We start from the raw sequence: 15,906 nt of genomic DNA on the forward strand, positions 1-15,906 counted from the left end.
AAGCTCCACACTGCAAAACCTGTACACTGCAGTATCACATTCAACCCTATATTCTGTAACCCCTCCAGTACAAATTAATGATAATTATCATTAAGAACATATTTTATTTTCTACATGTTTTAAAAGCGAAACTAAATTTCATCGCAAACAGTCAACGGAAAAATAAAACCAGACAGACCATACAGTATGGTCACAAAAACATGAAAGAATGACAAAAGTGGAAAGGTCTCTTGGTACAATGTGGTTTCTGAAATCCTGAGTAAGCTGATTCAAGTCAAAGGTGTCACTGATGTGTTTTTTATGTACCACGTGATATGTTTGGTAGTAGCCTTTTAATTAGGCCTATATAACTAAAAAATACATTGCATGGATGCACCTGGGACGTATCCTCAGTGATGTATCCTGAGGTCAACAGGGTTTCGGGTCTACCAACATCATACCCCTCACTCAGGTGACCCAGCGTGAGGGGTATGATGTTGGTAGACCCGAAACCCTGTATATTAATAGGCTATTATATTACATTTCACAACTAGACCAAAACAGCATACAGTACAACTACACAAAGTCCCAAACAGACCTGACAGGCTGACACACAGAACAGTACCTGAGCAATTTTGTTGGCAATAGCGTAGCTCAAGATATGATCACAAGAAGTTTGATAACATTGATGAGATTAAAATACAATCACACACATGTGACATGCATCACAATTACTGACATTGAACAACAACAATGGACATGTAATAATACAGATTACTTTCACAATAGGTTACAATCAGTCTCCACATTTCTGCAGATACAAATTAGCCAACAACCCAACAATTTGTCAGTTTCTCCTCGGATGTGATTTGCCAAGATCCAGCTACCTGATGGTGACCTGTAATCGAGTCGACAGCAGTGATTCCAAGCATCTGTGTAGATGGAGGGCGTGCGTGTGTGACAGTGCATGACAGTGCGAGTGATAGATCAGCCTGTAGCAGTAGCTGGTCTGAATAAGGTCTGGGTGTGAAAAGGTATCAATAAGCTTAACCTGATTGACGGTGCCATTGCTGGCCTCTCTGACCACAGCGTGGAAGTCCTTCTCCTCCCAGGCTGGTCCCGCCCAGAAACTGATATCAAAGCTGAAGCGCTGGGGGAACAGGGAGAATGGGCAGAATGCTTCGCCCGGGGACGGGCATTGTTCAAAGTGCTTTAAGAAACGTGGATCACGCGTCCAAAGCAACCGCCAATCAGGTAGCGAGAACAAGAGCACGGCGAGGAGATCCAAATTTAAGGCCACGTTGACGCTAATGTCGCCGGTGTTGTTACTGATGTCACTACTAAACACCTTCCCTAACAGTCCCATTGGCTGTGCAGTTAGACACAGGTATCCCTGTTCTGTAACCAGGGTGACGCCGTAGGGAGCAAGCAGGGTCTCCAGGCTCTGGCCTAGAGATCTGATTGGTTCACATGCCACAGGGAACGTTCCACAGAGGACCAGCTGGTGAAAGGCAGGTGTGGCCCAAGGGCTGATAGGAACATTTCTGAAGACCAGACCACTGATTCCAAATAGGAGCTCAGTGAAGCCATTCCTGTCCCCATTGGGGGTTTCATTGGCATTCCCTTTAGCTTCAACATCACCGCTATTATCCTCGCTCTCCAAATTATTCTCTGCAGCACTTTTTAGCCCACGTCTTTGTTCTTCCTCTCGCATATGAGTCAGAAGCTCTTCCATCTGGGGAAGGAGTGATGGGCGCAGCACAAAAACACCCCTCATCTCTTCAAAATCAGTTTCGAGGCAGCAAGCCGACCTCGGGTGTTCGGCTCCTTGGCTTTTACCTTTGCTCACTTTGTCTGAAACTACGCACATGCTTAAAACAGTGACCAGTGTGTCCGCAGGTTTGTGACCGTCCCGTAAGGTGGAGTTATCTTTTTGTATATCCCCACCTGAGTGATGTTCTGTCAAAGGATGGCCTGGTGAGTGAAGGTGGTGTATCTGGTAGCATTGTGTGTCATCTATCTCATGAAAGCACCTCTGTAGTCGTTTGGGGGCGAGGAGGAAGGGGACAGACTCAGACATCATGGAGACAGTCCATTTCTCCGCCAATCCTTTCAGCACAAAGTCCTGAACCAGCCGGACAGGATGGACTGAGGTCGGAGAGAGAAATCCCCTGAAAAAATAACAGTGACCATAAGCATGTGCAACAAATTGAATAGATATTTTCATGGTCTAGTGTAGTTTCGTTAATTTGCGATATAATGTGGGCTAAAAATAAATAAAGAGAAGAAACTTTACACTCTTGCATGAGATATAAAACAAGCCTTAGGTACCAGTGAAAACATCTTATGAACAAAAAACAAACAAAAATATGAAGCTGAAGACATGATTTTGTTGACATAAGTCGGTGTAAAATCGATAACAAAAATATATATAAAGGATAGGGGACAACGTTTAGAATTTCAGATTCCCCTTCTCATATACAGTAGGTATATAATTAGAACCTCTGTTTCATTCCGTATTATTACCTGAATATGTAATCGCTGAGTTCGGCAATTGTATCGTATCGAAGCTTCTCCCCCTCAACGGTCTCCTCCACTGTGATCCTCTGGGCAGTGCCGATGGGAAGGCTGCGTGCGAACACGTGAAGCAAAGCCTTCTCCACATGGAAGCCCTTGTCCTGGCTCCTGCACACCAGAAAACAGTGTCAAAATGTAGATAACATCTACAAAAAGGCAAGGCAGCGGCTTTATCTTCTCAGGAAACTGAGAAGTTTTAATGCTAGTAAACACACCCTGACCATGGTCTATAGATCACTCACTGAGAGTGTTCTCACTTTTAACATCGTGTCCTGGTTTGGGAATCTCTCAGTTAGAGATAGAAACAAACTCACCCAGGTAGTCAACCAGGCAAGTAAGATCATTGGAGACAAACAATTGCAACTTCAGGACATACATATACAACCGCTCCATAACCAAAAAAGCAATTCAGATTTACAATGATTCTACCCACCCTCTAAGCTCTGAATTTGACTTGTTGCCATCGGGCAGGATACTTACAATTTACAATTTACAATTTAGGCATTTAGCAGACGCTCTTAATCCAGAGCGACTTACATTAGGCAAGAACAAAAGTATGGGAATACATCACATATATAAAATGCATTTATCAAGAAACATGCGTAAGCTAAGAACGTAACTAGAACATATCTATATAATGACACTATACATATTAAATATACATATATACTATACTATGCTATACATATGTACTATGATGTGCTATGACTACATACAATGCAATTATTGTGCTGTCTACATGACATGCTATAAGTCTGTTTCAAATGCTATCTAAGTCTAAAAAGTGCTATCTAAGGGGGTAGGATAAGTGCTATGGGCCATGATGGAGTCTGAAAAGGTGGGTCTTCAGACTACGGCGGAAGATTGGGAGTGATGCTGCAGTTCTGATTGCAACGGGGAGTGCATTCCACAGTTTTGGGGCCAGAAGGGAGAAGAGTTTGGGACGTGTGGAGCGTTTTCCCGGCGTTTTTAGTGAGGGTACTTCCAGCTTTCCTGCGTTGGCTGATCTGAGTGCGCGGGAGGGTTTGTAGTGTTCAATCATGCTTGCAAGATATGGGGGAGCCATACCTTTGGTTGCTTTGAATGCCAGCATCAGAGTTTTGTATTCTGTGCGGGCAGCGACTGGGAGCCAGTGCAGGGAGCGGAGCAGGGGGGAGACATGTGAGAATTTTGGCTGGTTGAAGACCAGACGAGCTGCGGCGTTTTGGATCAGTTGGAGAGGCTTAAGTGCACATGCCGGTAGGGCAAAACTAGCTAAAAAGAAGGGTTACAAAACTTTGTTTGTGCCAACTACTGTGAACATTTTAAATAAGAAAATGTTTAAATAGTTCACCTAACCCCCACTGTTCATGATCACTGTTGCTGTGTTTATGTGAATGCATTTTATATTATATTTTAATGCATCTGTGTATTTTATGTAATGTTTTATTGTTGTAACTGACTGCCGGTGTGCCAAAGACAAATGTCCATTTTATGTAAATTTAATGGACAATAAGGTTTTCTTTATCTTTATCTTAAAACAAATCACCTGGAATACACATTTTATAAAGCAAATTCTGTGCACACACGCAAGCACGCATTCTGTGCTTCAATGCTGTAACACCAGTGGTTCTCAACATCTGGTTGAGATCTGACCATGTGACCACTTAGGGTCAGGAATGGACTCGTATGGGTCTGTAACTCAGCAAGAGTACAAATGGAACTTGACAGTGTACTATGGGTGTACTGTGGAATTTTGACAGTGTACTATGGGGTCCCAGATAAATGGTAAAATTGGGGGTCCTTGAATTGAAAAAGGTTGAGAATCACTGCTGTAACACTCACCTTCCATCTCCTTACCTGTAACCGGTACACCTGTAGTCCTTGTATATCTCATCATCAAAAGGATGGACATCGCTTAAGATGAGGTCTGCCTCTGCTGCCATAGCAACAATCTGCCAGCTGTTGTGCCAGTCCCTCTGTGGTCGGTCGACTGGTGTGCCACCCTGCCCGTTGCACAGGGCAACATGTATCTCCCCTTCCTCGCTTAGCATCTGAACACAGCTGGGCCCACAGCATGAAAGCAACAAAAACTTGTGTTCAGTGGGATGTGCTGTCCTGTAAAACCACCAGGACTGATGATCCGCAATCCACATACTTGCTATTTTAGTCCAATCAAAGGTTACCTTACCCATAAAAACATCAATATAACCTACCTCAGGAAGAAACTTTTAAGGAGTTCACGGTTCTTTTTAACGCCACTCTTTCGTCCGCAGTGAGGAAAGTTAAATACGACACGGTCAAATACGAGACCCTGCAGAGCTGCACATTCTCCAAGCTTTGTAGTGTCCACCTCATACAGCACCACTCCACCTGTAAAGGATACACAAGGATATACAAGACATAATAAATGCAGCATTCATGCATACAATTTCTTTTTCTTCTTATGTTTTCCCAAATTAAACACGTTTGCCAGTTTGTGTGATGAGTTAGGGTTCAGCTTAGTCCAAGGTAAGCTAGTATTTATATTATACTGAGAAGTTAGCTGTTAACGTTATAGGCTGTTCAGTTGTTGAAACCTTTTTCAGTGGTGCAAACCACTCCAATAACCAGCTTTGTCTGTACCTGTGTACCTGTACGTGTACCCGTGTACCTGTGTACCAGGTGTGTACCTGTACGTGGGGCCATGTACAGGTGAGCATGGTTGCTATGGTTAGTGTGTGACATCACTGCACCACTCAGTTCACACGGGTGTGATTTTTTTATTGTGGACTACCTGGATTTATAGACAAATGTTTCTAACATTTCTGTGCAGCTGAACTCACAATCTGAGGTTTGCACACTCACCTACAGTATGTCACCTATCTTCTATCTATAAAGGCACGAAATCTCTTTGTATCCGTCTGTGCCGCACATATCTCGATACTGGTAACTGGTCTATTTCAAACTTGGGGTGTGTATCACCGAGGACCCAAGGCATGATGTGCCGAAGTTGGTGGGATTGGCAGTTGTAAAGAAATATCCATAAATGCGTGTGTGCTTGCGCTCGTGTGTGCGTGTCCCTTTTATACCCATATGATGTGACCCTTTATGATCTGTCTGCCTGTGTCCCTGTTACAGTATGCTCATATACATGGATATCTCCGTATCTGTTTGTGTCCCTATAATTCCCATATGGTATATGGAGATATCAGGTGTCATCATTATGTCATAGTACAAGTAAGACGCGTAAACGCGGGAAGCGAACAAAGATGTTGTGGCAGTCTGACACACATACACACACACACACACACACACACAGTGTACACACACACCGTGTACACACACACACACACCTCTGTATCATTCCAATTTCAGTTCGTATTGGTTTGCTCCCAATCTTTTGCCCTCTGGTGGCGGGCGGGTGGTGTTACAGCGTGACACACACAGACACACACACACACACACAGACAGACGAAGTTTGGCACATAGAGACTTTGTCTTTTGGATAATGGGGCACAAACATACTTTTCACTAGTGTAACAGCTTTTTATCATAACAAATGTTCTCAGCTTTGGTTTGTACAATATGTCCTGTGACCATTTGTTCTGATATAAACTATAACGTGTGTCTGGAGATGTTTACAATACTGTTATTTAGAAAACTGTCATGTATGATGTAACCCAGTTCTTACAAGTGTCCTCTATTGCACTCACACATGCACCTTTTACTGATACATCCCAGTTGATAATCTTCCTAGCAACTCTGTTCTCTGGCATTCTGATTAGTCGATTCCGTAAAGCCACCATGCTGCCTCTCCACCTTATCTCACACACGGCTCCCATCCCATGTCTCCTGTTATTGCCAATAAAGGCGCAAATTGATGTGCTCCCAGAAAATACCGTATGTGTTTGGTTTACACAATACACGCGTTTTCTCAAAAAATGTGCAGAGCAAACATATTTGTTTACTCATGGTAAACTGTAATTCAAATGTTCTCAAATGGGTCTACTCTATAGTATGTGACAGTGTCAGTGGGATTAGCAGACTATGTCAAGATTAAAAACTATTGCACACACATATTCCCACCTGTATCCAGGGCACTGAGAAACATGTTTATAATAGAATGAATCTCTATTCAATGCAGGTTTTACCAAGATAATAATGTGTGTTCAAATGGCCTGGCCTGGATCTTATGTTTAGATAGGGGCTTTAAGTGGATCTCAATCCAGGCCCTACATAAACGGGCTCACATATGACGTGTGTGTGTGTGTGTGTGTGTGTGTGTGTGTGTGTGTGTGTGTGTGTGTGTGAGCTGAGAGAGAGAGAGAGAGAGAGACAGACACATACAGACAGACACATATATCCGACTTTTTAACAAAGTAGATGTAATTCCCTGTGTTCTGGTGAATTTGGGGAGTTTGACACCAAATCAAGCAGAAATCAAGGAAAATGACAATCAAGGAGTCCTCAAGGACGCGCGCGCGCGCGCACACACACACACACACACACACACACACACACACACACACACACACCAGAGTCCTTTATGGTCTGAATGTTGGAGGCTGCGCCCTCCTGCTGTAGTGCCCCCTCTTGGCTCTGCAGGCAGGTGGCCGTGATGGTCTCTGCCTCGGAGAACCTGGAGAACTGAGTCAGAGCTGCCGAGAACGAGAAGTTCCCCTCTCCCACCAGTAACACGGCGCGATGATGATGATGAGTAGACATGTCGGGATAAATTACACGAAGATGATGACAGTAAAGCTGCAGACGTAACTTGCTCTCTTCTCCCTCTCTGTTTCTAATAGGTGGAACAGGGGGAATGCTTTTAAATTAATGGTATTAACTATGTCCTCCTCCTGAGCGAGTCCGTAGTCCTCCTGCCAATGAACGCTGCCGCCGTGAAGGATACCGCCGCCGTTGTCATGATCAACAAGTGGCGAGATCCTCTGATGCGCTGTGATGAAGTCGTGTTGAAATAACGCTTTTCGTCCTGTTGTTAATCGAAGCGAAAGGTGGCCCAGAATGTGGACACGTTCAAATGTTTTTCAGGTTATAGCTTGCCTTACCGTAATGTAACAAAGCGTATATTATAATAACGTTATTATTATGCCACAATATCACACACCAACCAAGTGTTGCTTCTTGAATGATGTTAATGTGTGTGTGTTACAGTTACAAAGGTCCGATGAGAAACAAATCCCGGAACCTTTCCCCGTGTGACACCTAGTAGTGACTGAACATTATGGTGTATATTTCCCAAAAGAATTTGTCCAGCATTACATTATTCATGTATTTATTTAATAAAATCACACCCGTGTGAACTGAGTGGTGTAGCCTGTCTGACGTAATGAAATCATGTCTGACGTAATGAAATCACACCCGGGTGAACAGGGTGAACATAGCAACCATGCTCATTTTTTCTGCACTAACAAAGCCAGTTGTAGGAGTGGTTTACACAACTCAAAAATACATGGGCTATATGTGAGCTATATGTGAGCTTTCCCACTCATGACAACGCCCCTGAAGTGGGGTAAACTTAAACCTACTCACCCCCATTTTTTGAGGGGCGGCTAGCAGAGGCGTATCTACAATAAGGCGAGGGCAGGCGTCCGTCTGTCCAAATCCATTTCTGGCCTGGCCAAAATCCATACAATGAGAAAAAAAATCTGAAACACAAATTAAAACTACTAGACCTGTACGTGCCCGTCGCAGTCGGCCACCGGCCTACTTGATGCAACTTGGGAACTTAATGATATATATTGTCATAGCACCCGTTTTATGGTGTCCCACATGGAGATCTGCGTATGTAACGACTGATTCGGTCTGGCTTATTAGCCAGGCTACTGCGTATGTGCCTGTGTGTGAAGACTGCAAACTGAAAAGTGTACTTGTCAATCAATTCGGCCCACTGGCAGAGCCTGATTGGTTGAGCCTCAATTGGCTGAGGCAGAGGCTGGAAATTGCACAGGTGAAAGCAGTTGGCCTCATTAGGCCCACTGGCAGAGCCTGGCCCAGGTGAAAGGAGTTGGTCTCATTAGGCCCACTGGCAGAGCCTGACCAGAGCCTTTTGTGGTGGTTCTGGAGAACCGTGGGTCCGACCGACTCGATACCTGGCACTGCACTCCCTGTGGGGGTGTGGAAGTTACGCGCGTGTCGAATGTGAAGTCGGTGGGTCAAACAGTTCTCGAGTTACGTGCATTACAACCGTACACACACGCACAGACGTACGCACGCAGAGACGTGGCGCATTATAGTAGATGTCTGTTGTGCAGTGGCATGAGGCCTTGATTGACCAATCAGAGCTGTCAACGTCATGATGATGTCACTGTCTATAATATTTATATTCCCAGTCAGTATGGCATAGTTTCAGAGTGGAAGAAAGGCTGGGATATATGACTGAGATAAGTGAACATCCTAGGAAGGCTCACTTCCAGGCCGTTTGAGCCAAACTCTTTGGGAGGGTCTCATGAAATGAGTCCTTTCCCAAAGGAGTTTATTACACAGGGAGATAAGTGTGAGGTTGAAACGAGTCCTTTTCCACAGGACGTTATAAATCAATCAGTTGAGTATGAGGGTGAAACAAGTCCTTTTCAACAGGAAATCATTCAAGGATATAGATATGTGGGTGGAATTAATCATTTTTCAAATAGAATAATCAATCAGGGAGATAAGTGTGAGGGTGACATTTGTCCTTTTCCAAAGAAAAAGTGTAAGAGAGAAACAAGTCCTTTTCCAAAGTTTATTACCATTCAGGGAGGTAAGTGTGAGGCTGAACGTGCTGAGAAGAGTCTTCTGGAGTCCAGCAAACCTTGCAATAAGCATGAGACCACCTTCTCAGTTCAGGGTGATGAGTCAATCAACGAGTTTCACACAATTCAATGTAACACAAATAGTCTTCCCTCCTTGTCAATTAATAAATGCGATGAAGGTGAGGAAGGTGAAGAGGCTGTGACTTTGGTGATTCCGTATGTTGATTCAATAAATGGTTCATCCCCTGTGTGCTTCAAGTACCTTAGCCCACCTGCAGCTCTGTGTCGGGGATCAAAGGAGCTGAGTAAGAGCCTTCTATTTTCTCCAGAGGAAGAAACATTTCTGCGATATGCAGCAAGCTATAGTCCTCTGTGTCGTGTAGAATATAAACATTTTTGGCAAAGGCCTGAATACTTTGCAGATAATCTGTCGGAGGACTTCAACAGCTCTGGGTGCACCCAGAAAAGAAACCAGTACTCTGACCGTCTATCCCTTCATCATGGTGAGAGCATGTTTGGCTCAAAGATTCCAAGGGAGGACTTCCCTAAACTTCCGGAACACACAAGGATTGGAGCCAAGCTCTTTGAAACAAGTCCTTTTCCTGGGTGCTTTGGTCATCCTGGCTGGTCAGAGAAAAAACGAAGGAAGGCCAGGAGGACCACGAAGGCTCGGAGATCACGGAGGAAGTCAGTTGTAAATGCTCCTCCAAAGGAATCTATCATTCAGGGAGATACGTGTGAGGATGAGAGCACTGAAAACAGTCTTCTGGAGGCCAGTAGATTTTACAAGCCACTACTGGAGGTCAGCAGTGCTGCATACTCTACACACACAAGTGCCTACGGCCTCCCATGCATCAGGCCAGAGACCACCACTTCAGTTCAGGGTTATGAGCCTACAGACACATTCCCCAGGAAGCAGTGCCTCTCCCATAGTCATCCTGGCAAGTTAGAGAAAAAACGAAAAGGAAGGGGGGCTAGGAAGTCCAGGACGGCTCGGAGACTGTGGAAGAATTCGGTTGCAAACGGTCCTCCAAAGGAATCTGTCATTCAGGGAGATATGTGTGAGGTTAAAACCAACAATCCTTACAGGCCACTGGAGGCTGTGCACTCAGCTCCAGTGAGTGTCAGCCTCCCCCACTTCACGTCACAGGCCACCTTCTCAGGTCAGGGTGAGAAGCGTAGTGATGCATTAGGACGCATGATGCAGTTTGAGACTCATAATCATCCTGCCTGGTTAATGAATAAACATTGCCGTGATGAAGGTGAGGAGGCTGCGGATGAAGCCGGCTACAAACGCAGAAAAGTGCAGGAGACAGATGACAGAAGTCATGGACGTGCTTCTGTATTTCCTTATGTTCAGCCCCTGGCAATAAATAGTTCAGCCCCTGTGTGCTTCAGTAATCCTAGGTCAGAGAACATGCACCGTGCCTTTGTCCCGCGCTTGCACCATTCTCCTATGGATCTTTCATCCCATGCATGTGCCGTTCGTCCATGGACGTTTCGTCCCGTGCATGCGCCATTCGCCCATGGAACCTGTGTGCTCCCACAACTTTCGTTTCCTTTGTTTTGTCAACCTGCTGTCTCAAGCCAAATTCCGACTGTTATGGTTCCACCTCCTCGCCTCCTCTCTGGATCCTCTATCCGCGACCCTGAAATCGATCATGTTCCATCATGTTGAAGGATGTCTCACTTTGTAATTTTGCTTCTGGAGAAGCCAAGGGAAAGGGAAGAGGAGGCTCCCCGAGGTGTTTGAGCACTTCAATTGGAACCTTTGTCAGAACTAGTGCATGTATAAATTAAAGTCTTTAGTTATTGGATACTGCAGCCATCCCTCCCCTCGGGCAATGGGATGTACACTCTACTGTGCAGGAGATGGGATGCAAAGGTCATCAGCACTCGTCGGCGCTATATCATAATATGATAGAGCAAACAAGGGCCGTTGACTTTTGAACAAAAAAAAACATTTAGTCGGCTCTGTTATAAGCAGACAAAATGGTTTATACTGTATGGTTGTATTTTAATAATGTAAAGATGTTTATTTTAAATGTTGATTGATGAATGTTTGGAATGAAGGGTAATGCTTTACACTACATAGTTTACTGAGAGGAATTTCACTGTCTACAATAGTGTGAACATCTCCCACTTGATAAAATTAGGAGACATAAGTAGTAGTAACTAAGTAGTAGTATAGGTTTTTATTATTAGTGGGTTCAATTTCTCTAGCTTTGTCATTTTCACCTTGAAGCTTCATTCAAGCTTTAACCACATGAACCCCTATACTGGAGGGAACGTCTGTGAATATAGCAGATCTGCAAGCTCACAACGCATCACATAGTGACTTGTTACAAGCTTGTAGTTCTGCTATTTTATGTCAAGATCTTAGTGAGCAATACAGGAGGGGGCCTAGTATAGGTCCCTTTGGGAATCCAGTCAAAGATGCAAGTCGTTAAAACGTTCATATTCTTTGGCAATAGTAGGGACTTCTTGAAATCGTATTCGTTGAAATATTCAAGAAACTTCTATAAGGACATTGGTGACAATCCCTGGCAGCACATCACACCCACCCTTCAAAAACCCACTGGGCTTCATGGTTAAGTTCCGCATCACCAACAAACTGCTCCTCCTCACCTATAAATCTCTCTATGCCCTGCCCTAGTCCCATGGTACCTGTCCCGGTGTGGAACCTGAGGTCTTCTGTCTTATTAAAGGACTCCTCACCACCAATAAGCGGACCCTCTGTAATAGAGCTTTCAGTGTGGCAGCCCCTACATTCTGGAACACTCTCCCCATGGAGATTCGCCAGACGCCAACATTGGACTCTTTCAAGACTGCACTGAAGAAATATTTGTTCACTCAGGCTTTTGGCAAATAGTTTGTTTATTCTTGTAATTGTAAAGAGTCATAGGCTCTACAGTCTACAGGCGCTATATAAATTCGAGTTATTATTATTATTATTATTGTTTTGTTGAACCACAGGTTCAACAAATGTTGTTTTTGTTATTTTAGTTGCCTTTTATATTGAATTAATTTATTATTGATTTTTAATTTTAATTTGATAATATTTCTCTCTGATATCTCTCTCTCCTTCCCCACCCCCAACATGTGACTCAGTACACGGGCACACACACACACACACACACACGCCCGCACACACGCACAGTTGCACACACACACACACACACACACACACACACACACACACACACACACACACACACACACACACACACACACACACACACACACACACACACACACAAGCATAATGGAAATAGCCAATTGTAGCCGGTTCCATCCATGTTGTTTTTCTTATTTTAGTTGCCTTTTATATTGTTAATTATACAAATGTTTTTATTATTGATTGTTATTTTTCATATTTCATATTCATATTCATATATATGAATTCATATTTCTCTCCGCTACCTTCCCCTGCACCTCCAACATGTGACTCAGTTCACACTCACTCACACACACACACACACACACACACACACACACACACACACACACACACACACACACACACACACACACACACACACACACACACACACACGGCCATAAAGGAAATAACCTTTTGACAGATACAGTATGTGATTTATTTGTCAATAAAGTTCAATCAATCAATCAAATCGTATTTCAACAATCTCACCCTACGTTTGCCTGGTAGTGGTTGGTTAGAGCTTCCAGCACCAAATGCAATCACATGTAAACAGATCTGCACATCATCATTGTAAATCCATTCAGTGGTGCTTCCTTAATACATGTACAGTATTTCTGCTTAGACACTTTTAGTCACTGTTCTTTTGTTTTAGGATAGTCTAGCCAGCATTACTTTTATGATTGTGTAGCAGGGTGGGTTTTCCCTTGTTTGGGTGAATGGCATCTAATTAGCTTAGAAAAACAAAATCACACTTGTTTGAAGTGAGGGATGCTATCACCGTACATCATCATACATCACATTCCGTGCTCAGTCAATCAAATCATCACAAATGTCATTCCGGCCAATCACTTTTGGCGTCTTCACTTTTCTGCCCTCACTTTTATCTTCAATATGTACTTTACTCAGCCAATCAAATCATCGCTATGGGGCGATCAGCCAATCATCAGCCAATGTTTGTGTTCACACAAACAAGGAAAGCTGGGGATAGGAGGGGCTGGCACCCCTAAAAAGGGGCGTTACATCGGCTCATCTCCCAATAATCTAAATCTAGGGTCACATATAGTGACATGACTCTGAAACAATGGCTAAAATTAACTCAGATCTCCAGAGAATATGGAGCACCTTCAGTTATCTTGAAGTTCTCCTGTTAGAAAAATATAAAATATGGTGAGTGACCTTGGCCTGCTGAAGGCGGCATAATGCGAAATTAGCCCCCGACAAATACAGACATTGCACACGCACGCACACACACACACACACACACACACACACACACACACACACACACACACACACACACACACACACACACACACACACACACACACACACACACACACACACACACACACACAGACTCATGTTTGTGTGGAAAGCTGGGGATAGGAGGGGCTGGCACCCCTAAAAATAATCAAATAAGTATCAGCCAGGAAAAGAAAGTGTGAAAGAAAATTTGTTGAGGTAGTTCTGTGGCCTTCTTGCTACAAACACATGTAATCCCTCAAAAGTCTGCACAATTTTACAGGCCACTTCACTTTTTGGCCTATAATTCCTTGGATCTCCCCAGGGTTCCTGGGATTATGACTCAATCCGCAATATACGGACTCACATTTCTGCCTGACAAGATCTTTTACATGCACACAAGCAGTTAGCACAGGAGGCGGTACAAACAGCGTTAGGGATTGGAATGAGAGCTGCTGCCACATAAATGGTCATACATCTGCGTAGCCCGCCAGTATTTTCCTCCCCCGCATCTTTATTATACAATATACATCCACATAGGTACAGGAGTGGGATTCCTTCATGATAAATGCCAGTGTATGGATTCCCATATACAAGCTTGTGTCTGTGGCAGTGACCTGGCCAGCCTTGCTGGTTGCTGCTATCTGCTGACTCTTGGTAGCCCCCCATATACTGTAGGGCAGGCTACAGGTGGACGGTCCAGGAGGGTATTACAGGTGATTCTTAGCATTTAGTGCAACAACCAACGTTGGCACACATGCATCCACTCCAATCAGGAGCAAATTTGCCATTCATAAACTAAACTAGTAAACCTGCTTTGAGAAAATTGCAAACAAAAAGCCAAAACAAAAGAATAAAAACTTATGAAAAAAACTATATGTCATATGACCCCACATTTTGGGCAATGTTTCTGCCGAATCCAACATTGACTTCAATTATACTATAAAATGGAAGTTGAATACTAAATATTAAATGACCATGTAGTCACATTTTTATACAAAGTTCAAAGTTTAAAATACAAGAGAAAGAAAAACATTTATGAAGCAAAAACAATTGGAATGATACGATAAAAAGCAAAATATTAATAATAATAATAATAATTGTAATAATAATAATAATAATAATATACAGATCCTCCCAAAAATTATGCTAGCAAGTCAGACAAATTACTGATTACTTATTGAGCATATTTACAGTATCTGTATAGTGACTCACTGCCTCAGATAGGGATATCCCTTTGGTCTAGTGGTTATCCAAAAGATATTGGACTTTCACTTGGGAAACCTGAGTTCGAATCCCGGCTGTTACATTGGTGCCATGCCCTGGATCGGGTTTCCTGACTTAAAAAGTCTAATATATCCCTGTGGTTAAACTATTGGACTTTCATCCGGGAGTCCCGAGTTCGAATCCCGGGCGTTGCATCGGCACATCTCCCAATAATCTAAATCTAGGGTCACATAGTGACATGACTCTGATAATATCTGAAACAATGGCTATAACAATTAACTTAGATTTCCAGAGCATATGGAGCACCTTCAGTTATCTTGAAGTTGTCCTGTCCTCTGACACTGGGCAGATATATTCACATTAATCCTGGGTAACCTGTGTGGATTGAAATTGCTTCTGTATAAAAATATTAAATTGCATTTGCATATGCAGTATAACAATCTGCATCCTTATATTATTTACAATATGGAGGAAATCAGCGCCCTAGTTGAGGAGAGGAGAGTGTTAAACAAATATCATCCAGGGAGATTTACTTTGAGTAAAATATTTAGAAAAATATAAAACACATGGTGGAGAAAAAAAAATATGGTGAGTGACCTTGGCCTGCTGAAGGCTGCATAATGCGGAATTATCCCCGACAAATACAGACATTGCACACGCACGCACGCACGCACGCACGCACGCACGCATGCACGCACGCACGCACGCACGCACGCACGCACACACACACACACGCACACACACACACACACACACACACACACACACACACACACACAGATTCATTCACACTCAGACCATCTCTTTATTTAGACGGCTCAGCCCAGGAGCCACACCATAAAAATATGTATGCATGCGGCAAGTGAGGGGTCCAATCCCATGGTATACCCATGGGATTTAAACCCACAATATTTTGCATTTCAGATCCATATACATTAACGACCGTGGAGCGCATATTTCCGTCAGGCCAGGTAGGCCTACCTACCTATGGCTGTGCGAGCAACAGAA

At 43.5% G+C, this 15,906-nt stretch overlaps 1 protein-coding gene across 2 annotated transcripts; it reads right to left on the reverse strand.

The window, feature by feature from the left end:
- Nucleotides 1-480: 480 nt before the first annotated feature.
- On the reverse strand, nucleotides 481-7,654 carry fdxacb1 (ferredoxin-fold anticodon binding domain containing 1). Of its 2 annotated transcripts, none has more exons than XM_079507477.1 (5): nucleotides 7,053-7,312; nucleotides 4,752-4,908; nucleotides 4,396-4,653; nucleotides 2,506-2,664; nucleotides 481-2,150 (listed from the first exon to the last, which is right to left on the reverse strand). In XM_079507477.1, the coding sequence occupies exons 1-5, from the start codon at nucleotides 7,240-7,242 to the stop codon at nucleotides 863-865; spliced, it is 2,052 nt and encodes a 683-aa protein (XP_079363603.1). In that variant the 5' UTR covers nucleotides 7,243-7,312; the 3' UTR covers nucleotides 481-862. The 2 variants fall into 2 exon arrangements, with proteins under 2 accessions (XP_079363603.1, XP_079363604.1); XM_079507478.1 differs by having other exon boundaries at nucleotides 483-2,150; nucleotides 4,396-4,599; nucleotides 7,053-7,654.
- Nucleotides 7,655-15,906: the final 8,252 nt, after the last annotated feature.

This window comes from Electrona antarctica, assembly GCF_951216825.1.
Source record: "Electrona antarctica genome assembly, chromosome: 8".
Taxonomy (NCBI): Eukaryota; Metazoa; Chordata; class Actinopteri; order Myctophiformes; family Myctophidae; genus Electrona; species Electrona antarctica.

Excerpts from the sequence above, each read along its gene's own strand:
- fdxacb1 (XM_079507477.1), bottom strand. The coding sequence starts at position 7,242 with ATGTCTACTCATCATCATCATCGCGCCGTGTTACTGGTGGGAGAGGGG. Across the intron at positions 4,909-7,052 it reads TCAGACCATAAAGGACTCTG|GTGGAGTGGTGCTGTATGAG; the intron begins GTGTGTGTGTGT and ends TATCCTTTACAG. Across the intron at positions 2,151-2,505 it reads CTCAGCGATTACATATTCAG|GGGATTTCTCTCTCCGACCT; the intron begins GTAATAATACGG and ends TTATTTTTTCAG.